The 25,932-nt window shown below is 44.5% G+C and overlaps 1 protein-coding gene across 1 annotated transcript; it reads left to right on the top strand.

Moving 5' to 3' along the window:
• The first annotated feature begins 593 nt into the window (after positions 1–593).
• LOC119448153 (MFS-type transporter SLC18B1-like) lies at positions 594–25,932 on the top strand. The gene is made up of 14 exons (XM_037711612.2): positions 594–950; positions 4,281–4,396; positions 6,022–6,117; positions 7,505–7,578; positions 9,233–9,380; positions 13,991–14,059; positions 14,175–14,262; positions 15,699–15,844; positions 20,336–20,434; positions 22,167–22,258; positions 23,261–23,356; positions 23,663–23,737; positions 24,531–24,624; positions 25,721–25,932. The coding sequence occupies exons 1-14, from the start codon at positions 707–709 to the stop codon at positions 25,799–25,801; spliced, it is 1,518 nt and encodes a 505-aa protein (XP_037567540.1). The 5' UTR covers positions 594–706; the 3' UTR covers positions 25,802–25,932.

The raw sequence follows: 25,932 nt of genomic DNA, 5'->3' as shown, positions 1-25,932 counted from the left end.
TCGGGTAAGTGCAGTGGATGAAGCATTCATTCAAACTGCGCTGTGTCGGGGTCAGCATGTCAATGTCTGTAAAATTTTTTGCATGTTTATTCAATTAATTTGTGTAAATTAAATAAAAGACAGTGATTTGCGTTTGCCGCACCGTAGCAAATCGCGACGCGAATAGGGTGAAGGCTTATTGAGCCCAGCAATTATTCTCTGTACTAATTGCGTGAGATCAGAGCTCTTGTATATGTGAAAGCGCTGACGTAATTTGATAATGCGGTCGCGATAGCCTTAGGCGAAATCGTTAGTTGCGCGATGACCTAGAGCATGTAAGTTTGCTAGATTTCGTATTGTTACATTGTAATCGCATTTATAACATCCGGGCAGCTAACACCATAACCTGAAAGCTGTCCTCAAAGCTCTGAAATTCTAAAAGCTATCCCACAGTATAAGAGCGATTCGCCAAGCATCAACACAAACATATAACAGATGAAGTGATAAAGAGGTAAAAAAAAAGTGAAGAATTTCTTGAGTGAATTTGCCCTTCGGTTTGTGCAACCCGGCTTGGTTGTTCACAGTAAAATGTTCTGTCGCTGCTGAAACGATGGCGCTGGAGCGCCCGACGGCCTTTCCCACCGTTCTACCCTCTTCCATCGCAGATACTAGGGTGTAGCCTTTCTGCCCAGTTACCGCCCCCCTAGCTGTTAACCCTTCACCGGCCATGGCATCGCACGGACACAAGAACGGAAACATCGTGCACAGCCGGAGCGGGCAACCGCTGTCCACCCAAAAGAACACGTCGGATCATACTGAACCCGACGCCTCCTTCGAAGTAATCAGGTCGACACCAACGCCAAAGGAATCGGAGTGTCGCTTGGATTTAAGCCATCGGAAAGGACTGAACACTTCGAAAAGCTACGCTGGAGGAGGAGTGGTCTGCGAATCGACGCGTCTTCGTTCTAAAGGTGATGAAGCAAACCTCTGAAGTAACGAGTGATTCGACGTTATAGTCTAGACTACGGAATGTACGGAAGGACAAAAACAGACTTTCGAACCTTGTTGATTCCGTCTGCGGTTCGTCCTTAGATATATAGATTCGTTTACTTCGTTAAGGCGATGTTTACACTCACACCGGTGGTGGTGATGCATCGCTATACCGCTGTCCAAATCACTCTGAGTCAGTGCTAATAACACAGTACCACGCCCTTTATTAGCTCGTCGAGTAATGGACACTATGTCTGACCGGCCTTATGGCTTGACCGTTTACAGGTGAATTTGATCTTGGCAGGTTTAGATCTGTGCCTACAGTAACTCGTATTGTATTTCGTATGCGTAGTAACCAGTCAGCATACTGGTGCCATCAGGTTATTTGCTATTGTTTGGCTGTCGGAATTGGTGTCAGCGGCACGGTAAAGAATAGGAACATAATTTTGGCAGAGGTAAGACTGGCGGAGATCAAAGGCACGTCGTGCCTTTTTGTTCGCTTTCTGCTGAAATCGCTATACTGCTTGACCTGCTTTTGAGCCTATGAAGAACTAGCAAATGGCTATAGACCCGTTCATTATGCGGGAGGGGCCGTACCATTTCGCTTCAGACCAAGAAGTATTGAATACGCATGCTAGACGCTTGGAAACTTGGGTTAGTGAGCGTGAAAAGAGAGTCAAGAGGCGTAGATCGCCAAGCTTACACCACCGACAGATTAAGTATAGGCTATAAACAAAAAACCAAAAATAAAAATGCGCGCACATGAAAATACTCGAAGCTGGCATGAATAAACGGTAGTATTAACCCCGCGTCACATGCCAATGGCACCTCACTTAGTGTGACATTCACCGGTCCTAACAATGTTCTAAAACTTGAACAGTGAACCAGTCTGGCAGGCGCCAGGAATCAAGGCAGAAAACCTTGAACGAATATTTACATCACGCTGCTCTAGGATTTGCGTCCAAGTGCACCGAACTGTTAATTTCGCGTTGCCTCACCCAGATTTAAAATTGTCACACAATATTTCATTACACTGACACGATCTAGCGTCTAGAGAATGTATTGAATGCAAAAAAAAAGTCCTCCGATGGCGTGGCATCTGGTCGTGACGTGCAGTGACGTCATTCTTAAATTGCTCACAAAAAACTGGTCGTGAAACATATATCGTGCCCCCTAAGTATATACTTGCTGCAGACTGAGAACTTCGTGTTACTGATACGCTTTTCCTATGCATCGTCATATGTAATCGTGCTCATGTCATTTATACGAAGAGCTGAGAAAAAAACATCAATACAAAGGCCCGACAAAAAAAAAAAAGAAAAATGAGAGCACGCTGATCGCGCCGATGGGCTTTCTTTCTTAGTATTTTTCGTTAGCGCTGACTTTTTTTTACACTGATAATTTCTTTGAGGTGATCGTATTCAGGCGTCAGCGAGCACGAAATCGATGGCTGTATTCCCGGCCGCTGTGGACGCATTCCGATGGATGCGGAATGCAATACTCGCATGTGGTATGCGTCAGAGAACTGCGGGTGGCCTAAATTAATTCGGACCACTTCACCACGTCTTTCATCACAGCGAGATTAGGATACTGGAACGTAAAACTCCATAATTTAATTTTCTACCTTATTCTGGCAGAAATTAAGAAGGTGCATACAGGAAGACGGGTAAAATAACCAGTGGTGTGATACGTTGCCGCACCTGATTGCCAAGAGATAAAAAAAAGGCAATACAGAATAAGATGTCGAGACCGCATTCTGGACATCCACCGAGGTTGGGCGGCCGTAGTCGTACCAAGATAGTGGTTAGCGTACCAATTTTAAGCTTGGACTTCGTTGCTAGATTTTCATTTGCAGTGCATATGATTTCGGACAGTCAGCCTCTAGAGTCTGTAAATGAGTACGTTTACCTAGGTCAATTACTCACAGGGGGCCCTGATCATGAGAAAGATATTTACAGAAGAATAAAATTGGGTTGGAGTGCATACGGCAGGCATTGCCAAATCCTGACTGGGAGCTTACCACTGTCGTTGAAAAGAAAAGTGTACATTCATTGCATTCTACCGATGGTAACATATGGAGCAGAAACTTGGAGGTTAACAAATAATCTCGAGAACAACTAAGGACCGCACAAAGAGCGATGGAACGAAAAATGTTAGGTCTAACGTTAAGAGACAGGAAGAGAGCGGTGTGGATCAGAGAACAAACGGGGATAGCCGATATTCTAGTTTACATTAAGCGGAAAAAGTGGAGCTGGGCAGGCCATGTAATGCGTAGGATGGATAACCGGTGGACCATTAGAGTTACAGAATGGATACCAAAAGAAGGGAAGCGCAGTTGAGGACGGCAGAAAACTAGGTAGAGTGATGAAGTTAGGAAATTCGCAGGCGCAAGTTGGAATCATGAATTCAATTTTGCACAGTTCGTGCTGCGCGAAATTTCGAATTTTAAACGCGTGTCAAGTACTGGGAAATACACAGGGCAGTTTTTTGTGGCCGAGTGAGCGACGGAAACTGGCAATTTTCTCGATAGCGTCGCAATTGTAACTGCCTTTTTACCGCGAAGCTGTTAGCCTCTAGTTGGTCGAGACTTCTCGTGGCATGCTCACCCGAAAACAAACGGCAGCTGGGAAGCTTTGTGCTCGAGTTTCCGCGTAACAGATTGATGTTTGCTCGTATATTCGAATAACAATCCGTAGCTATCATGTCTGCAGCTTTTGTGTGAGTTGCACTTTACGCATTTCCTGATGAAATTTACGTTTAAACACTATAGTCTAGTTAAATGAGGCACTTTCGTTTGGCGGACGGCCTAGTAGAATGATGATGTACGCTGCACTTCCGCACAAGCGCATGCGCGCGTGACGTACGTCACTTGTAGTGATGGTGCTGCTTGTGTGACGTCCTGTGACGTCAGTAGGGGTGGTGGTACCTCTCTAACGTCCGCACCAGCTTCGCTGTACACCCACTTGGACACGGTGGAACGGAGGAGGATTTCTTTCCGTCTTTTTATTATTATTATTATTATTATTATTATTATTATTATTATTATTATTATTATTATTATTATTATTATTATTATTATTATTATTATTATTATTATTATTATTATTATTATTATTATTATTATTATTATTTAGCGAGAAACAAGTCGGCACATTTGGGGTGGAAAGGGCGAGTGAGGGGAGTCGGCTACGTAGCTCTAAGATGCACTGTTTTCCCAGTTGCTGTTTGTAGCGGCATTTCGACGTCATGCGTATCCCCTTGCTCCCTCATTTCGTTTTCTTTTCTATTTTTCTGTTTCTTTGCCGCGCTAGATGTCTGCGTCGCGTCCGGCGTTAGCCGTGAGCGGGCCGTGCTCGTGCTACTGGCGTTGGGCAACTTCTGCGTCGGCGCCAGCGTCTCACTGCAGGCGCCTTTCTTCCCGCACGAGGTGAGTGGAGAGGCCGACATTGCCCATTTCTCTGTAAGTCACGTGATCTCCACCTTCAGTCACGCTCAACACGCATTTGTGCACGCGACTTGTGTTTGCCAGTTCTTTCCAGTGGATCGAGTCAAGAAAGAAATCACGGAAATTCATCTGCTAGTAAATTGAACCCCCTGTATATATATATATATATATATATATATATATATATATTATATTATATATATTGCAGCGCCCCTTGTAGGGCCGTGGACCGCAAGTATAAAGAAAATGGAGGACGCTTAAGCTTTGCCTTTAAGAGTGGAACGCGAGAGCCTTCAAAGGTCCCTGACTGCTTGGCAGGCTTCCCGGCAACTGCAGCTTTCTTCTTTATCCAAGTTCGCCCCCGCGCGGCTGCCGTTTTAGGATGCCGAGGAGGCGAGCGCCATCTGGGTGGTGTTTGTGCAAGGGACAACCGGAGCGCGCCGTTTTATGAATGGTAGAAATGCTGGAAAAGGGGTTCATGTTTCTGTTTCCGCGTAAGAGAATTGTTTTCTCGTATATTCAAAATTACAATCCGACGCTATCGCATCTGTAGGTTGTGGTTAAGTCGTACTTCACGATTTTTCTGAAGCATTTTACTTTGAGAAATTCAATTAGGTTAACTAACGCATCTGCGGCACACGTAGAGCCTGCGTTATTGGGGTGGTTCGGGATGATTTTCTCGACCGCGGACGCCGGCGCCGACATCGACGCTGTATTTTCTGCGACACGGGGCCTTTTACGCTATCGCGTTAAAAAGTGTACTAGCAGAATTTAGTGCGGACGTCCGTTGTGACCACTGTCCTGGTATCTTTTTGCGTGACAGTTTGTGGCTGCTCAGTCTGTCAAGCTCAGTACACGACGTTTGCATCTCAGGGTGATAATCTGAGCCGATTGGCACATTTACTTGGGCGAAGAAACATCGCCTTAGATCAGTTTTAAGAGGGGATTTGAGATGTCGCAGGTAAGACCATCGTTTATGTCCCTGATACAGTCGTGATGCATATATCGTGTGCAACTATTCCGCGGTCAACGCAATTTTTAATGCAAACAATAGTGTAGGGCCCTGCTTGGCTTATACTCATGGTTGCTTCTTCGCACTGTTTGTTATCTCGTGCACTGCGCTGGATAAATGCAGAGATTGCGGAAAGGATCAGCGGCAAACAGTTGGCGCGTCCTTGTCACTTTTCAGACACACTCAAATTGCTCGCGTCTTTAATGGTGGAAGCGAGCCGAATATATTGCCGTACTTCCCTGGGTTGCAAAACAAATATACACAATACGGAGGCTTTTGATTTGCACGAGAACTAGGTGAAATGTGAACAGTGCGATGAAACTATAGGACGGAATGGGGAGGTAAACAGAATAAAAATTACCAGAACAGGAAAGAAACACCACAAGACGAGTGATATAATAAATAAGACAGTTTAGACAGTGCCCTTGACGTCATCCCATTCCTTACGTTGATCTTCCGCGTTTTGAGTAAGGTACGTACACCTACGGGCCCAATCCGGAGCAGTTCTGCAGTAATAGAACACTGCATATCGCATAATATCCGAAGCGTTTGTTACTCGCATGCAGCTATTCTCCTCTTCTCGCTTCATTTGCAGGCGGAGAGGAAAGGAGCAAACTCCACCGAATACGGGTTCGTGTTCAGCGTGTTCGAGCTCACCATATTTTTCGTGGGTCCAGTCTTCGCCAAAATTGTAAGTATTGCCGCGCGGCGATACGTGCGCATGCTGGGAGGCAACCTAGGTACGGCGTGCATGAGTGCATAGAAGAGTGCAAGCACTTTGTATTCATTAAACGATGTGCGATTAGCCGGTGTCGTGTACTCGTGTGCCAGCATCTCTTTATTGTGTCAGTAGAAGCAAATGCTTGAAAGAGGCAAACTGCTTTTCGAGCGTTACTGAGAAAGAAGCAAAAAGCCGATGGCAGTCCATGATCGACAAGCAAAGTCATGGTGTAAAATGGCACGAGTGACTTGCGGCCACTATTATTAGAGACAAATATGCGTATTCGTATTCGAGTGCGTATTCTGGCTAATGTGGTTATTGTCGTGACGTCTCCCGAAATACCTACGGGAACGAACCGTCCGATAGCCAACCACGGGTCCTATTCTCAACTGGACCTTTTTGAGTACGCCACTTCTAACGCGCGTTGATGGAATGGCAGAGCCAGCTTGCGTGGATGTGAAGAAACGGTTCGCACACTACTCGTCAGCGTTGTTTTGCTGTCGGGTACTTATCGGGTGAATTGATAGGATTTTGGTCGCACCAGTTAGGCGTCACGCTATACGTTGTCACGTGGAAGTAAAAGTATATCTAGAGGTTGCATATTGCGAATACATCCCCTAGATGCCACGAGTGTGCCTCTTGCCGAGAGCATTGCGCACCTCCGCCAACAGAGAAATATCATCACTACAGTATGCGTAGCAATGTGATAAATGAGAAAATTGTAACAGTGTTGTGCAAAAGTCTGCAATGGTGCTACCTTCCCTACAAACTCCTATATGTACGCAAGAAAAAACAAAGGCTGCGGACTTCTTCCTGCTGCCGCGCGGTAAAACTTTATACGATACCAGTACGCTGAACGACTAACTCTACAGCGGGGACCTCGGTAAAGGCGTATACATCTGAAGGATATAGCTGATCACAAGTGGACTAGAACTCTAAATGAAGCATGAATCGAAACAAGACACTTAATGGAGAGGAGGAGCGTGAGGGCTATATATAAATTTGCAAACTCAGTTACTTAGTCCACCCAGTCGTATGTACTTAAGGAATTGTTACTATATACGATAAACTCAGAGAACGCAGTATTTTCCAGGGGATGTGTGACAAGGACAACCGCTTTGCAGGGAGGTGGAAGTCGTATAGTGGCTACTACATCAGGGCTTTGCTGGAAATCTAGGCAAGCCGCTGCTCCGTTTCTTGCATTTCCACGGAGAGGTGTCAACAAACGTTTAGGCGAACCGGTGTCATTTAGACGCCACATAGAAGACGTCACTCATGTTTTGTTTGCTTAATAACTGCATAGAAATGGGAAAATAAATGTAACGCTATTCAACGTTAACATTGGCGTTTTTTGCAGGTACCCATCGTGAAGCCGAGATTTATGTTAATAGCCGGTCTATTCTACGTGGGCGTAGCGTCCGTGCTTTTTGGGTAAGTTATTTATTTTCAATTGCCTGTTAACAGGCCCCAGCTTCTCTGTCGCTATAGCCTTCTGCTCCTGAGCACTAGGTCTGTGGCTTGATTTCCGCTGGGGCGGACACATTCTGATGAGCACACAATGTAGAAGGCTCATTGGGTCAACGTTATCTACTCTCCTGCGACGTCCCGATGGTTTGAAACGGCTGTAAGCTGGATACTGCTAAATCAAGCTTATCTAAAGGTTCTTGTACTGTGATTCCTTAAACAACGACCTAAAATCGTTAGCTAAGCAGACAATTTTACATTGGATGGCGATTTACGTGTAAAAACCGATCCGGTACAGTATGGGACAGCCGCCTTCAAACAACTCCGCCGTTCCTATATAATTCGTTTCGATTTGCTGAGATGTACTTATAATGCAACTGCCTGCATTACTTGCTTATATTTCCGGTTGGTAATGGAAAAATGTTTTTGATAGCGAAGCTTTCTTTGGCTCTTCTCCAGGGTTTGGCTTTCGTCGTTTCTTCACCGGATATATTTGTGGATATGATATACGAGGCTTATACGTGCTCTGAGTGCAAGTACCGGCCAGCAAACTTGCTTATTTAATTATTGCGTGCTGATCGACAAAGTAATGCGAGAAAGTGTTCCTCTGTTCTGCATTAAAAAAAATTACATAACACCTGAACACACAGATCGGCTCATAGGCACCTCTAAAGCACACCGACTTCTTAAAGGAGATTAATGAAAGAGCCCGTTATATTCAGCGGCTTCATTGATTTACTTGTTTTTATTATTTAGCCATTTTGTATGTACCACTGGGTTTGTGTACATTCTGGGCTAACCCTCCAGAATTGGTATGTGCCATTGTAACAAAAGGGGTATATAAGCCTTCATTGTATTACGTGTTTGTGCCGATGTGACACAAGAAATTTCCTCCTCGGTCCCATAGTACCGAATTGGGTACGTTGCATTTATTCCCTTTCAGGATTAGCTCAGCTGCAATCGAGCAAAATATCCAACTCCGACTTGAAGCCTGTGGAACTGTGTGAAAGGGGTTTAAGCACATTACTGCTGTAAGCTTTCGTGAAAATTCCAATTCGGTCTAGGCCGTTGTGTCGTCACAGACGACAAAAGGCAACCATCAAGTACGTCTCGATTACTGCTAGTTGACAAAAAAAATAAAATAAATACAGGATGCGGCATCAATAAGCCAACGTTCCACATGATGTTAGATCTTCATCTGTCTTTTTGCCAATAAAAACAATTTCATGACAGTAATCCTAAGGAGACGGTTACTTTCTGCATTTACATGGAGATGCTGCCTCCAGCATTTAACCGGGATATTCAAATGAGAAATGTTGTTTTCACGTTCATAATATACCAGTCGGTAATAATAACCGGCTTAAAAAGTTATGCCCCTAAGCGGGCTTCGGGACTGAGGAGGATATAGAAGTTGTGACATGTGCGGTGCGTAAACAGGTAGCATGAGATCACACGTTTCAAAGGATAAAAGTAAACACAGTTGTACGCGTCGCCATTAAATGTATAGCCATTATTTAACCGCATCACTAAAGCTTCGCATCACAAGAGGTCCATCATGTGCGTTGGACCTGCAAATTCTTTTTTTCTCTCTTTTCTCCCGCATTTCACTTTCTACCGCAAGGTTTCTGAACCAGTCTCCACCGGGCGCCACGTTTCTCAGTCTGGCCATCGCCACCAGAGTCGCCGAGGGCATCGGCACCGCCGGATTCCAGACGGCCGTGTTCTCCATAGTCGCCGCCGAGTTCCCCAATTCGCTGGCAACGTCTTACGTAAGCGCTGCGTGAGCACAGTAAGCCGCAAATGTCCATGTAACCGCTAGCGTCGGACGCGTGGCGAGATATAAAGAGGGAAAGCAGCTTTTTTTTTTTTTTTGTATCGTGTTTTTCATTGGTTCGCCCATGCACCTATGCAACTTTCTCATTACGCAGTGAATCCGTGTGTGTGTGCGTCTTGCCGTTCATTTGTGCTGACCCGTCCACCCACCGGAGGTGCATGGGAACCTAAATAGTAGGGATGCGTTTACATTACCTTGGATGACTTGTGCGAAAACCTATGCGCGTTTCTTTGTCGTGCCTTTCATCTGTCATACTTTTACGTTCCTATCTTCGTCCCCAAATGTGGGGGAGCAAAAGAAATGTTATGTTTTGGTTGCTTTCCTGCATTTTCGATTTTTTGTCTCCCTCCCTCTCCGCTTTCACGTACTTACTTTCTCTCTCGCAAAAGAAGAAAAGTCATACTAACCAACACAAGGGCAATCTGTAAAACAGTCCGCTCTTTACACCAGTATAGGCGCAAGTGCGAAACGTTAAAACAAAATTCTGGCTCGGTCACAGGGCCGGGCAGCACGCCTGGGTCTGCGCATAAATTTGCTACTCTCGCTACCGCACCATTGCAGTCTGCAATGCTCAGTATATTTTGGAACGTCATGCAGCTCGCTAACCAACCGAGCCGGTGCACCACTTCATATATTCTCTCGAGCGCCCTAAGAAGTTGTGGCCTCAGATTCCGAAATGAGCTCGTCGATCTCTGAGCGCGTCCTTCGACCAAGGCAGAAGTCCCTGGGGTAGGATTTACGTGGATTACACGCATTTGGCCGGGGAGCTTGTGTTTCTGCGCAGCGAAAGATCAACCGCAGGCGTACATATCCGGGAACGACAGACCTGGAACTGATTGTGCGGGGAGTCAGAATACGCCAACAACGTTAACTTGAACGGAATACACGATGCAGCGAGAGCGCGGGCTTCTTCTGCACTGGCACATTAGTTTTGCATTATGTGCTTAACATTAATTCTGGCAATTCCAACGATTGCAGCTGGCTGCCCACCTTACTTTAAGCGATAATTTGGCTACGTAAACGAACCTGGAACGAGTAACAGCAAGACTTGTTTAAGAACGTGGGCAAATGGCGCGAAGTGCGGCATAACGGTGAAGTATGTATAGAGTCGCATGGACGGCGTGCCAAATAATCACACCACGATGAACGATCATCGTTTAAAGCACTGAATAAAGGACTTATTCCCGCCTTATTTGCACACGATCATAAAGCACGGCTGCCTTTTTTTAAGAGTCTGCATGCAATTGAATCTCAGGTCATCCCGACAGCGTCTTGAGGTTTATTATTTAAAGAAAGATGGTTTCCCGTACTCAGTCTCGTAGAAGCTTCGGGGTGGTTATGTGCATGCGACAACGCGACAGGATTCAGTTTCTTTAAAGCATACTGTAATCATGATCATGCATGGAGTGGCGAGCTTCTGCGCGTCCTCATATTGCTTATCATTACAGCCATTTTTGCGGCACACGCCTAACCCGCGTCCTCTAAGATTTTATTCGAACACGTGGTCTACTAACAATGTAAGATACACTGATGGGAGCCTTCTTCAAAGGTTGCTGTTGCTCAGCGCTTGGCCAAGAAAACGAAAGTACTAAGCCAGTCTTGCGAGTTTATCAGGGTGATCAGGTCCTCTGATTACTATGTCTTGTCTATCACACCATTACGCGCGACATAGATCTATTTCACTGCCCTGCGTCTGTTTCTTCGAGAATGTATCATAATTAGGCAGTTCTGTCCCGATGTTTTCTCAGTGACGCCTTAAGGCAGGCACACTGTTTGGCTACACGGATGGCCGAAGAACGCATCATGAATATGTTGGTTATACGTACTTATTAGTGAGTTAGGCTTGTACGTGAGCGAAGCCAGACCTTTCGGCTCTATCTAAGGTTGTCCGAGCAATGAGTCAATTCTGAAGGTAGGGTTGATTGGATTTCATTTTAAGATAGTCGAGAAGTAAATCGCCCCAGGGAACAGCTTTACTTGTAGGTGAAAACAAGCGCGTATACCCCATGCTATTTATGAGAGAGGTCAGAAGTAAGGATACAATGGTGATTAAAAGCAAACACGTAAAAGAAAACGGGTTTGAAGGGCTGTATTTGTACATAAGCGTTAGAAAACGGCTTAACAAGTTGTCTATGCAAGTGCATAAGTTAGAACTTCGATGCTACATACACGTAGACATCTCAACACATAATCCATGGTCGCGTAAATGATTGCTGGTAACAACTCTGCGCAGCAGCGCAGTGCGCGTTACGCACTTTGATAGCACATAACAGATGTCACGAACTGCTTTATTGCTGTAGGGATAATTTTATTGCAAAGATAATATCACATGACGTCATCCTTTCGTTCGTTCAATAATTTATTCGCTCGGAAAAGCGTGGCTCCATGTTTATCAGTCCTCATTCTGTTCACCTAGCGGTTCATGTGGCGCATGCTGGGCAACTATGGCTTTGATGAGAAGGTGGTTTATGTGCTCACTGGGCAGTAGCAGTCGGTGAAACAGTCACTAGGCATACGGTTCAATGAAGCTAGATAATCCACATTTTCTTTGCTTGTCTTCGCATTCAATAGATATCGCAATAACAAGCTCCTCGGACAGAGTTCAGCAACTCCGAAGTTGCCCGTCGGCCACTCGGCTTGAATGTCGAGCCAAGCTGACAGTTTCGCGATGCAAATCACGGCAACATATAAAGACACCGTGCCAAAGCCGACCAAAGCTATACCAATGGTGTCCTACCAGCCCAAATCATGACGCCATGCCAAGTGAAGAGAGAGAGAGAAAGTGAAGGAAAAAGGAAAGGCTGGGAGGCCTACCAGACGCATGTCCGGCTTGCTACCCTATGCAGAGGAGAGGGGTTTAAGGGATGAAAATAAAGGAGGGGAAATCACTAAAGGTATGGCATCGTCCGGAGGCGCACATTGAAACTGCAGTCGCTCCCTAAAGTCTGTCGACTTTAGGCACTGCAGCATAATGCACGTATCGTTTATCGTTTTCTAGACTTGCGAGGCATGTGGCGAGGGTCCAAGTACTTGTCACCACCAATGGTCCTGAATCAAGGTGATCCAACGTGGCGCGGAGTAAAAGGCTAGTCCTATTGCGGGGACAGATGCAGAGGTGTTTGATAAATTCCTCTCAAACATTTGCCGAGTGAAGAAAAGCAAATTACGGCTCTCTCCCCGATTGATTTCACGATATGATTGTATGCATTTCGTTCTTGCCTTTACAAGTTCGTCGCTTTAGAGGGACGCACGGCGGCTACAGCGGGGTTTATCGCACTCCGTTGAAATAGGCTTTTTGTGTTTACGGCGCACTTGTTTTTGGAGCTCGTTCTTCGCTCACTTCGGCCTGCTCCGTTCCAACAATCAAAGTTTCAAAGGTGTCGCGTAAACTCGGGCAACTCTCGAGTCGCCGGAGGCCATTGTGCGCCCATTCCAAGGCGCACGGTGGCGGCGGGCGGCGGCTGCTCTAGTCGCAAAGGCGCGCAGTCGCACCGGCTGCTTGCTGGAAGAATAGCCCGAAATCTGGGACTCCGCTGCCGGCGGCGACTCGCTGACAGCTTGAATATTCAATTTTCCCATCGTCTCGTAGCCAGGGCGCAACCGGGTCAGCGTCGTGAATGAAAAAGCTCACGCCTTCTCTTCGGCCCGAAGAGATTTATCTGCACGTCGCTCTTCACGCACGATACATCCTTTCTCTCTTTACCGGCGTTATTCGACTCGACAAGCGCGGGCCCGACAAAAGGTAGCACCTCCTCCACCACCCTTCCTCTCCATCGCCCCAACTCCTCCGCATCCCACGTCTCTGCTTGTTTGTCATCATGCATTCTTTGTTTGTTCTTTACTTTCGAGCGAGTCGCAATTGTTGTGCTCAAGAGGATATAGAAATGTGCGTCTCAAGAAACTGCAGCCTTCTCTCGGCTTGCAGCGCCTCTGAGCTGTATATACCCTCCTTTTTCCCGGTGCCGCTTTCCTAAGTAGTAAGTCGGTGACTGTCGACGGCAAGAAAGCATATTTGACAGGCTTTTTCCCAGGTGTCTTTTTTTTTTCCTTCTTCGTCTACCCATTCAGACACTGGGAAAACATCGAAACTCTTGAGGTGTGCATTGTCGCCTGACAAGAGCACAATGCGTGGACGCCTGCTAAATGGCTTCGTGCATTGTCATTTTCGCAGCTGTACACGTAACTGTTTGTCACGTGTGTCTCGAAATCCACTGCCATGCGTGTTGCTCCTCGTACGCGCTCCAGTTTTCCCATTTATCTTCCTTTGCTCTTTCTTTCCCCACAGCATCAGTGTTCGTCGGTCTATTGTTTACAGACATAGGGCTGACGCCCGCAAATGGTGTCGTCTATACTGGTATCGCAATTTGGACGCGTCGTAACAGTAAGAAAAAAAGTACAATCCGCGAGCTGCTGGTATTCGATTGCCGACTCGCAATACAGTTCGCACGATAAGTACCACATCTCGAACGTAACACTGTGCTCTTCACATTGTTGAAAAAAAAATGAATGTTGCTCACTGTGCTATTCGTCTATTTCTTGCGACAGTCAATCCAGCAAACAGTATTCGGCGTCGGTCTTGTTGCTGGTCCGACGGTCGGTGGTTGTCTCTATCAGGTAAGTATTGATTGATTGATTGATTGATTGATTGATTGATTGATTGATTGATTACCACAGTCTCAGAGAAGAAATAAACGAATAAATATTGATGCGATGCTCTTCATACTCCCAGATTGGAGGCTTCATGGTTCCGTTCGTGAGCATAGGCGTTCTTATGCTCATATGCTGCGCGCTTATCTACTTTCTCCTGCCGGCCACTGGTGAGCATTGGTCTGTTTCAACAACCTATGGCGCCGAAATGTACTTGCATACATAGGCGCAACGAAGCGATGTTTATTGTGGTTTTCGATGGCCTCGATTATCTCCTTTCTACGCGGCACTCAATTGACAGGTGATCAATGATCCCCTTTCAATGCTCATTGCTAAGCACACAATAGAGGCAAACTATATGTACGAAAGAAAGTACGAATAACTAAAGCACGCGTATGTGTACACACGCACCTGCACACTCTATACGTGGCTTCCGAAGGCTGGAAGTCCCTGAGAGGCACGCGGCACGGGTGAACTTTTATTGCGCATGCGCAGAAAAGCTGGCACCAAAGAATTGAATAACCTTCGGGGAAAAAATAAAACGACAACAAAACGGTAAAGAAGTTATTATTCTTTTTTTTTTCGTACTTGAAAAATTAAATGCAAACAGCAGATGTTATTCGCACGCCATGCGTGTACCATAATGCACTTCAGCGTCAGTTTCTTTTCAAACATGAATGGTAACGTCTCGATGAAGCATTCGCTAACAATAGCATGAATAGTTGTTTTAATTTATCGTTCCTCAAGCCTGTCTGTTGCTTTGCAATTTTTTGGCTACTCGTAAAATGTTTTCGTGCGTGGTAAAACATTGACAGCTTTACAATGTGTGGCTATATATTTCTACTAGAAATAAAACCTGAACGTCAAAACCTTCGGCCAAAGTTGACATTAGAATAGGAGCTAAACGGGGCTTTGGCCGCATACAGTAATAGCGTAGGAGCTGGCGCTAGACGATTGTTTGCTCTTAGTATACAAATGTTTTCGCTGGGTGGTGTAGAAGAAGCGTAATGCTTTAGTAGTTATCCTCATAATAATTCATTGCAGTTAACATTTTTTTTTTGCATTTCTTCCAACAGGATATAAAAACTCGATATTTCCCGAAATTTACATTGTGCTGTGAATTTTTCTATTTGTCGTGAAAATAAAAACGCGGTAATGTACTTTTACTGCTTGAGGCATTCCAGATTTTTACAAATTTGGCGTCCCTACGACTCGGGAGCCTTTGTAGCTAGGAACAGTCCTATCTCAGTATCGATATAGTGCTGACCAAATATTTAGCTGGCTCAGGCGAACAGCGACTTCTTGTACACCAGCGCCTTATGGTACCGGAACAGCCTAGTATAGATGACTCTCAAATCTATACGAGCTTTGTGACCATGAGCTTAACATTGACCATTTCTCGAGCTCACTCCATCGTAATTCTCTGGAAAGCCGAAAAAGCGGCGCTCGCGTGGGCTTCCTAAGGATTTGTCGGGCTGAACAGATGTGATTTCGCGCTTCGGACATAGTCGTCAGCGCGCAGGCTACGATCAGATACAAGCGGTCAGTACCGTGAATGCGCATAGTTGTACACCCGCTCATCACCCATTGATTCTATGCAATACAGAGGAGCCTCACGAGCTGGGCCAGAAGACGGGAGACATGCTCAAGTTCTGGTGCAACACCAGCGTTCTCCTAGACGCGTACTGCGTATTCTGCACGTTCGTGATCATCGGTTACAACGCAGCCGTCCTTGAGCCTCATCTCAGACCGGTATGTTTCCTCTTCGAAGTATTTTTCGGGATAACCTTCAAATAAAATCAAAGTTTATTTTCGTTCTGGTAAGGTACAGAGAGAAGGACTGTGAAAAACGAGAGCTGTTTTAAAGCAGCTTCAGTCGTTCACAGACCCGTAGAGATCTCGAAGCTGGTAACAAGCGCTTAGTTAAAAAGAAAAGCAGCACATTGACAGACAGCGTATTACCATAAGGTATATACACACTGGAAAGTAAAAAACTTTACTGAACCGCACTCAGAATAGGATAATAGCAAAAAAAATCTATTAGGTTTTTGAGGCCTCCGAAGTGTACTCCCCTGTATATAAAGTGCGCAAAACTTCATATGAACAATTAAATAAGTGAAAATTGTTAAGGTCGTAGTAATTTATAAGTTACTACAACCTTAACGACCAGGGGAAAAGATGCGGGAGAAGATGGAATAATAGTCGATTTAATCAAAGATTGAGGAGATATCCTGCTTGAAAAGCTTGCGGCCCTTATTACGCAATGCCTCACGATTTCAAGTGTACCAGAGACCTGGAAAGACGCCAACATTATACTAATCCATAAGAAGAGAGACGTTAAAGAATTGAAGAATTATAGACGCATTAGCTTGCTTTCAGTATTGTATAAAGTATTCACGAAGATGATTTCCGATAGAATCAGGGCAACACTTGACTTCAGCCAGCTAAGAGAACAGGCTGGCTTCAGGATGGGATATTCTACGATCAATCGGGTAATCGAGAAATCTGCGGAGTACAATCAACCTCTCTATATGGCTTTCATAGATTATGAAAATACATTTGATTCAGTAGAGATACCAGCATGCAGTCATAGAGGCATTTCGTAATCAAGGAGTATACAGGAGGCAAACGTGAATATATTGGCAAATATCTACGAGGATTGCACAGCAACCTTGGTTCTCCACAACACAAGTAGAAAGTTACCTATCAAAAAAGGGGTCAAGCAAGAAGATGCAATCTCTCCAATGCTATTCACTGCATGCTTAGAAGAAGTATTCAAGCTCTTAGACTTGGAAGGCTTAGGAGTGAGGATCAACGGCGAATATCTCAGCAACCTTTGGATCACATTGTCCTATTCGGCAACAATGGGGACAAATTACAACAAGTGAATGAGGACCTTAATCGAGAAAGTGTAAGAGTGGGGTTGAAGATTAATATGCAGAAGACAAAGATAATGTTCAATAGCCTGGCAAGGGAACAAGAATTCTTGATCGCCAATCAGCCTCTATAGTCTGTAAAGGAGTACGTTTATCTAAGTCAGTTACTCACAGGGACCCTGATCATGAGAAATAAATTTACAGAAGAATAAAATTGGGTTGGAGTGCATACGGCAGGCATTACCAAATCCTGACTGGGAGCTTACCACTGTCGTGAAAAGAAAAGTGTACAATCATTACATTCAACCGCTGCTAACATGTGGGGCAGAAACTTGGAGGTTAACAAAGAAGCTCGAGAACCAGTTAAGGACCGCACTAAGAGCGATAGAACGAAAAATGTTAGGCCTAACGTTAAGAGACGGGAAGAGAGCGTTGTGGATCGGCGAGCAAACGGGGATAGCCGATATTGTAGTTGACATTAAGAGGGGAAAAAAATGGAGCTGTGCCGGCCATGTAATGCGTAGGATGGATAACCGGTGGAGCATTAGAGTTACAGAATGGATACCAAGAGAAGAGAAGCAGCATCAAAGATGTCAGAAAACTAGGTGGGGTGATGAAGTTAAGAAATTTTCAGGCGCAAGTTGGAATCAGCTAGCGCAAAACAGAGGTAATTGGAGATCGCAAGGAGAGGCCTTTGTCCTGCATTGGACATTATAGGATGATGATGATGATTATAGGATGATGATTATATAAGTGATTCAATAAACTTCAAACTTCAAAGAGTGTAAGATAGGCGCCCTTTCCGGGGTTTAAACGTGGTGTCTATTTCCCCAATTTTCTCCATGACGCGTAGGCTAACATAGTTGTCTAATCCGCAAATTTGCTAGGATGTGCAAACTGGTTATGTTCTTCCCTATTTCGAATTTAAATTTCCCGCCTAATGCGTAAGTTTATATCTGGTGTACCTTAACTATTCGGGAACTACAAAACAAATACTTGGTAGATGCCAGCAAGAGGCGCATTGAAAATATATCTCATACATTTTTTCTTCCCGGCATCTTTTCACGAAAGTGTAAAGGCCTGAGCTACTCCCGGCTGTTTGGTACGGTTCTTTTGTCTTCTCATGCGCCACGGCGCACTCAAAAAATTGCTTCACTGCTAAGAGCGTTTAGGAAGCACATCACGGGCCGCGCCACAGAATCTCCACTGAGTGGCTCAAGTTTATTAAATGATTCTGAGAACCTAATTGTTGCAGACCTGAAGTTATCAACATAAAGGGGGCCTTTGTTATTGTTTGTAGTCTCGATTCTCGATTTATGCCAACTTCATCGTTTACAGCTTATTTCGTTGAATTTTGTCGCTGCAATACTGTGGCGATGGAAGAAAAAAAAAACTTTGGTGCCTTACGGCGACCCTGCTTTTCTTACGTTCTGCGCAATCATAGACAACGAAGCTTTAAGCATGTATGTCGAGATGTCACCGCAGCACACAATTTCTCGTGACATAGCCGTGCAAATTTGCACGGCTAAGTTACGAGAAAAAAAAAATTGTGTAGAAGCATCCCTAACCGTGATTAATCACGGTTAGGCATGCTTCTCCAAAAATTTTGCTTGCGATTTAGCGGTAAATGTGAGAGAAATGCGTCAGCACTACGCTGCACCTCCTTGAGGTCCCGATTCCATGATTTAAACCACGTACCCCCCATTGCGAAATGTCATTCAGGAGCTTACACGGCACACGTCCAGCTTCTTCGAGGAGCGAAGTGGTAATGATTTGATTGCAGTTACTTATCAGACTACCATCAGTTGCACTATATATATACATATATATATATATATATATATATATATATATATATATATATATATATATATATAGACACGCACACGCACACACACACAGGGTGTCCCAGCTATTACGCAGCACGATTTAAAAAAAGAGGCACGGCGTTACGCGAAGACAACCTAGTGCGTATTGTTTCCAGTAGAGTGGAGCAGCCGCCGGTAATTTTTTCGTTACTGAGATTTAATTAATTGTTGTTAATTATCGAACTCGCGAAGTACTGTCCTGATTATCAAAGTATCAATGAGAAAGATGTAGAGCAACATGAAAAACTCCCGATACAGCTTTCTGCAGTTCAATACGTGCTACAATCAATGTGTTTTTCCGAGTGTGAAAGAAGCCCGCGAATACACGCAGAACTGCCGCACGACTGGCCGCTCAAGGCACTTTGTGTGTATTCGCGGGCTTCTTTCACGCTCGGAAAAACTTTTATGTAGCACGTATTGAGCAACAGAAAGCTGTATCGGGAGTTTTTCATGTTGCTCTACAACTTTCTCATTGACACTTTGATAATTAGGACAGTACTTCTCGAGTTCGATAATTACATATAATTAATTAAATCTCAGTAACGAAAAAAATACTGGCGGCTGCTCCACTGTACTGGAAACAATACGCACTAGGCTTGCTTCGCGTAACGCCGTTCCTCTTTTTTTTTAAATCGTGCTGCGTGATAGCTGGGACACCCTGTATATGTATATATATATATATATATATATATATATATATAGTGTGTGTGTGTGGCTCTTCGCTCTTCTAAGCTCTTCCATCCTCTTTGTACCTCTACCACGTGACCGGCTTCACACACATGCACTTCTTGCCACATTGCCACTCCTAATGCTAACGAATTAAAAGCGCTAGCGCATTATGGTCCTTTCCCGACCTTCGCATTAAAAGGTCGGGAATTAATAATCCGCGAGCTTCGATAGATATAGCGCGAGGACTAAAAAAGCACAGCACTTTCAGCAATTACAACTTTTGTGTGCGCATCGCACGCACGATTTTCGAAGAAGCATGTGCACCAGCCCAATTATGTGCTTTCTCTGCTGACGCTATGAAATCTTCAAGTGTACTTCGCGCAAAGATTTAGAACGCTTGCTATATTCACGGGTGCGTTGAGATGTATTGTAGCATCACTATACGACGTCTACTGTTACGAATGTCGACTTCTTTAAGAAAGGGACTCCCTGCGGCACACGGGATAAGCGAGAGTACGTCAGTGAATTAAGTCCTCCTCCTGTGTTTCCACAGGTACTCCTCCTTTGTGGCAACCACGAAGGATGCTGTAGTACCCCATGTTTGGTTCGAGACAATTGTGAGCGCAGTAACACTAGAGCTGGTTGACACTGCAGAACGATCGGAGCGTACTTGTTCACCGTAAGCGCGTATCCATGGTTGTGAAAAAGAAAAAAAAAACTAGGCCACAGATACGCAAGAAAACTTGTTTTCAAGTAAAATTGTGCTACTGTCTCCCCTTTTGCGCCTGCGATAAATACTGGTGAAATGCTGTGCCTGATGATCGTTACAGTTCAATTTGGAACCGTACTTGGTTGGCATGGTGTTCGTGGTCAACGGCACTGTTTACGCCTGCACTGCCTGGATTTGGGGAAAGGTGGCCGACAAAACGGTGAGTGTTTTTTTTTCTTTTTTCAGTCTTTCCTGATTATATTCGCTACAACTAGAGGAAGGGGAGATTTCAGACATAGGTATATTAAGATCCTTAAAGATTCCAGTTTTTGTCGCTAGAGAGGGAGAGCATGGAGAGGAAAGGCAGGGAGGTCAACCAAATGAGCGTCCGATTTGCTACCCTAAACTGGCGGTAAGAGATAGGGGGAATAGAAAGAGCAAAAGAGGGAGAGAAATGTTAATTTTGTAAGTACCCCACCAAACCGTGCAGGACAACGCGTCATGTCGTTAGCGTCAGTTGATGAGCAGCGAAATAGTCATTTCTTTCTATATTTTTTTCTCGACGAAATATTTGGTTTTAGCTATGATTCTGGGACAACAAACTTCGTAGCAGCCAAAATTTCGATTTTGTCACAGTTAATAAGTAATAACGAAACTTTACAGCTAAGCGCTGAAGCGTAGTTCCTCAAAGAACAATGACGAGAAATCGGTTACATTAACAAATCATTGCACGTAGTTACGATCCATCGTAAACCGAGAGGGTATAAGTACGGTTTAAAAAACCATGGCGTAGCCTTGCTCCTTTCATTCGAGGTGCCTGCGCAGCACCTCTGCGTCTTGTGACCTGCTCGAGTGCTACGTATCAAGAAAGTAACTTAGGGCAGTAGTTTAGTAGTTTGTGCAGAACGATTAATGCAAGAGGGAAGCATGGAGGGAAAGGGTTAATGAGGTGCGATCCGTGTATGAGACCCCTGCGCTATAGAGGAATCTGTATTTTGGAGCTGCAGTCTTAAGTTGGACTTGTTGAGATCGAGATGCCCTTGTAATATATCTGCGTTCTGTTATGCGACGTTGTGAAGCAAACTTGCCACTGTTGTTGTTGCTTATTAAATAATGAGACCATGGGAAATCAGGCAACCGAAGAGACAGAGCCATCCCAATCATCAAAAATAAACTTCAGTGACTAAAAAATGTCGGAAAAACAAACAAAGCCAACAAAAAACGCACAAAAAGAGGGAGGGGAGGGGGGTGGGGGACAAACAGCAAGAAAAATAGCGGAGAAATTAAGCATCATATGACTGTGGCGTAGCCTGCTATTCAATATGCTTGTAGCCAGGACAGGCTTTATCAGCGACATGCGAGCGTCCAGTCCCAGTGCGTGTTACCAAAACAGATTCCATATATATATATATATATATATATATATATATATATATATATATATATGGCATAAAGAAATGCAAATGACAGCGAAGAGTAAAGCGCATAAAAAAGATACTGCAGGTTCACATAAACGTACACGAATTCAAGTACTGAGCACATTCTCGAAGAATCACCTTTCAATGAGACTGCATAAAGTGTTTTATGTTGTTCCTCCTGCTTCGACCCTAGTTGTAAGTTTTGGAAAAATTGAAATATTTAAAGAATGCGTACAGCCAACTGTATACAAACGCTGCTTGTTTTTAAACAAGGATAGGGTGACGACAAGCAGTGTCCTCGAGGAGAGCAGACGAATACAGCGGCATTCCGAGTTTTCTTCGCTTTTCGTCACTCAGAACAGTCACCTGCGCCAATTAACTTTCAAACACATCCTTCCAAGTATTTTCTTTCCTTTCCTTGTGTAAGTACAAGGCATTATAGAATGTCAAAACATGTCTTTCCCACTTTGCTACCAACGGTAGTGATTTCTCCCCGCACACCGGTGTGCCAACTGGCGCATTTCCAACTTGCAGGTACGCACCAAAGAGCTCTGCATTTTGGCCTGCGTCATGCTGTGTGCGAGCCTGGTACTGGTCGGACCTGCCCCTTTCCTTCCGTTCCCCACGTGCGTATCACCTTAAGGATGTCTGTCGTATTATACGGTGCTGTTGTAACACAGCCGAATATATACAGTAACCATGCCTTTTTTCCACAGAGAGAGAACGGGAGAGACAGGTAAACAATATATATATATATATATATATATATATATATATATATATATATATATATATTGGTCCAATGCACAGTTGTATTACATATAAAATCGACTGAGTAGAAAACTATTGGCAATGCTGTTTTGAACCACGGCGGGGAAGCAGCGCCGAGGACACATTGCCTGACAACGCTTTCCCCTGGGTTTGCAAACTTGTTTCCTGCTGCACAATGGCCATTCGCGGAAATGACTTCTCGATGATGATGACTGATGTATTCTGCCTTCACGCTCCTAGGGCTCATTTAAATCGCAGCAACACATTGCTGGCTGCTGAAGTCGGTTGTACACGCTCGCCTGCGTATTGTTTGTGACCCCAATTACTTTTCTCTTGCCCTTCACGACAGGAGCACTTCGTGTCTGTAGTACGGTGCCCATTTAGCTTTCGTTATTTCGACCGCAATTGAAAGATAAGAATTTGGTTGAATCAAGCGCTAATCAGTGGGTACTGCCGAAGCTTCAGTTGATAAAAACAAGGGGAAAAAAACACTTAAGAAAGCTGACGGAACGACAAGATGAAAACTCGGCGCTGTTTTTCCACACATGTTTTTACTCGGGAGTTCAAAATGGTGATAAAGCTTACATGCACATGTCATATGTGGGATTACAGCAGAGAAGGAAACTAATAGATATTTTGTTGTTAGCATGTTTGTCCAATTGAAGAAAAGTGTAGTTAGGATTCGGAGACATTTTAATGAACAATTTCTGAAACACCCTGCTTAGTGTAGGTATGTACGTCTGTGGGTGCGTTGCGTTGCGTTGTGTTGTGTGTATGAGTAGTACATACATGCGACCGTAGTTAGCTCGAGCGACGTTACAATCATTCATGTGTCGTTGCACTCGGTCATGTTTCAGAGCCATCTGGACCGTGATGCTGGCCCTTGGTTTGTTCGGCCTTGGCTCAGGTGGCACCATTGTTGCCTCTTTTGTCGGATCGTTCCGGGACACTATGTGAGTATGTTATGTAAGAATCAGTGGTTGGCTATGCTGGAAAATATTAGCGTATTCTGTATTCTTTGACCCATCTTCTTGTGAAGTTTTGCAACGCTTGGGAGCGGACGAGTTGTGAAGCTTCGTTTGCTAAAATCTCCAGTTTTCGGCCATAAAGGAATGCTAAATTAATATATTAGTCCAGCGAAGTTAATAGTACGTGTGAGGTGTAAAGAAAATAATTTCGTATCGACGTATATATTTTATGGATCTGTGGAAAGATGCACGCTTAATTATGCTGTTTTCTTTCTTTTCACTGGCTCTCAGAAAACGAGGATTTCCGGATGACCTGTCCACGTATGGCCTGGTGTCTTCTGTATTCACTGTGTCTCACTCAATGGGGTACGTACGAGAACTACGTCATTCGCCGCGATATAACTTTGTAATCCGTTCGGTTATACGGCTGGCCACAGATTGATTCCTCGTTTTATCGTTATTAGAGTTGAGTAGGTTAAAGAATCTCGATTTTTTTTTAAACTAGCCAGTCTGCCCTGTTTTTTTTTTTTTTTTATTGCCTGACTCTGCCATGAAGCTCTGAGAAACGGTACGCACTGATAAGACATAGGCCGTTTCATCGGTCCTTTCTTGACTGTATATATGCACAAGGCAAACTTGTTCGTAAACGTGCGACGCCATTTTATGTCTGTCATAAAAGGTGTTATACCTAAAGGCAACCTTCCGAATATATATATATATATATATATATATATATATATATATATATAATGTGTGTGTGCGTGCGTGCGCGTGTGCGTGTGTGTGTGTGGGTTGGGAAAGGGGGGGGGGGTTAGCCGCGTACAAATGCAGGGAGGCTAAATTGTGTGTACTGCAGTCAGCTCGCGCTTCGCTACTCAAATGCAATATAATGCGTAATATGTTTGAACACAATCAGTGAATGTCTTAACTACGAAGAAAGTTTGTTACTGTTAAATTACTATGTTTCGAGAAAAGACTGGTCGAGCATAAACACTTCATATGCGCACAATGCACTATGCCAGGTTGCATTTGTTTTTTGCTCACTGTATTTGGCGTTTCGTGAACCTTGGCTGTTAATCGACATAAGCGAGCACATTGTTGAGTAGATGTAGCGGGCAGAGTACAAAATCGGTATTTTCGCTCAACTTGCAACATGCAGGGCATTTGTTGGACCCACGCTGGGAGGATACCTCCTGGACACCATGGGATACCGGATGGGCACCATGGTCCTTCTGGGAAACGAAGTTTTACTCGTAAGCATTCACGAAAGCTCAATGTGTGCATGAGAAGACCTTCGATAGCTGCTGGTTTCCACTTTCAATTAGCTTTGAGTTGCGTTGTAATGACATCTTGAAGGAGTACTGACACGGCATTTTCGACTTTTTTATACTTTTTTGAGCGGAGGTCCTGTACTTCGTTGCTCAGAAGGTATGTGTCAAGACGTCATGAAACAAGATAGTCACGTGGGAAGAAGGACATCGTGGTATTTGGCGCTCGCTCCGGTTAGTTGTTCTGTGGTTTGTTACACTGCTACATCGGGCAGCGCCATGAGAGGCTGCAAAACACACGACCGAGCGAGGTGGAGCTAGTGCCACAACGTCGCGATGTCCTGCTCCCACGTGTGTCATGACGTCATGACACATACACCCTCCGGGAAACGAGACCGAAACTGGCTCGTAGAAAAGCTATCATAATAAACTGAGGCTTGTCAGGCCGTTTTCTAGGGTTGCGAAATCCAGAACCTTCATTTAAAGCAAGAAATGAGAAGTCGAAAAAGACCAAGTCTGAGCCTACTTTGTTGTCAACCACAAAATCAGAGAAACTACTTAATGTAATACGAAACTACGCGGATTCATGTCATGTGTGTGCACAATATACAATCTTACTTCAGTTTGCACACGGTACCAGCGACAAGACGAGCGCACGCTGTACGGGCACATCGCTTGCTATTTGCTTGTTTGCTGTTACACGAGATTTTGTGTCGTTTCACTACGGCAGTTCAGTGCGGATGTTCACTTTAGTCGGAATTCCAAAGTCATCTGCTTAAACTTATGACCATAAACAAGGAAATACCGACGTGAACGTTTTATGTTGCGACAGGGGTGTTGTCTGCCAGACAACGGATCAATTGCTCTCGTGGTAACACTGCACAGCTAAAGATAAACAGGTCTACCGGGATCATCCGGGGTATGGATCAGTAATGAAACTGTGCCTCGGAATCCCATTGCCCGTTTACACTTTGTTAAATTTCGAATCTTGTAGTGCCCACTAGATGTTTGAGTCGAGCGGGTTACAATTTTCCGCATATATCCGAGTCTAAACTTTTTCCCGACTTATTCCACGTTGCAGATAATTGCGCTGTGTGCCTACGTTGCAGTCCATCGACAGCGTTCCCAAGATCGGGAGCCCCTTCTCAAGGAAGCCACGTGACTTTTAACCGCCAACTGAGCTTTCTTACTAGATCGAATACTTGTTGAAGGTTACTTGGCGGACGTGTTTTCCTCGTTTTTAGAAGTTTGTACCCTATACCGTTTTACAGTATACATTAAACGAATATATAA

The sequence above is a fragment of the Dermacentor silvarum genome, chromosome 4 (genome assembly GCF_013339745.2).
Source record: "Dermacentor silvarum isolate Dsil-2018 chromosome 4, BIME_Dsil_1.4, whole genome shotgun sequence".
Classification (NCBI taxonomy): domain Eukaryota; kingdom Metazoa; phylum Arthropoda; class Arachnida; order Ixodida; family Ixodidae; genus Dermacentor; species Dermacentor silvarum.
Note: the sequence above shows the minus strand (reverse complement) of the source record. Positions and strands in the feature narration are given on the sequence as shown.

Coding starts and splice junctions, on each gene's coding strand:
- LOC119448153 (XM_037711612.2), top strand. CDS start 707: ATGGCATCGCACGGACACAAGAACGGAAACATCGTGCACAGCCGGAGC. Junction 14,263..15,698: donor CTTTCTCCTGCCGGCCACTG/GTGAGCATTGGT, acceptor TATGCAATACAG/AGGAGCCTCACGAGCTGGGC. Junction 15,845..20,335: donor TTGAGCCTCATCTCAGACCG/GTATGTTTCCTC, acceptor TGATCGTTACAG/TTCAATTTGGAACCGTACTT.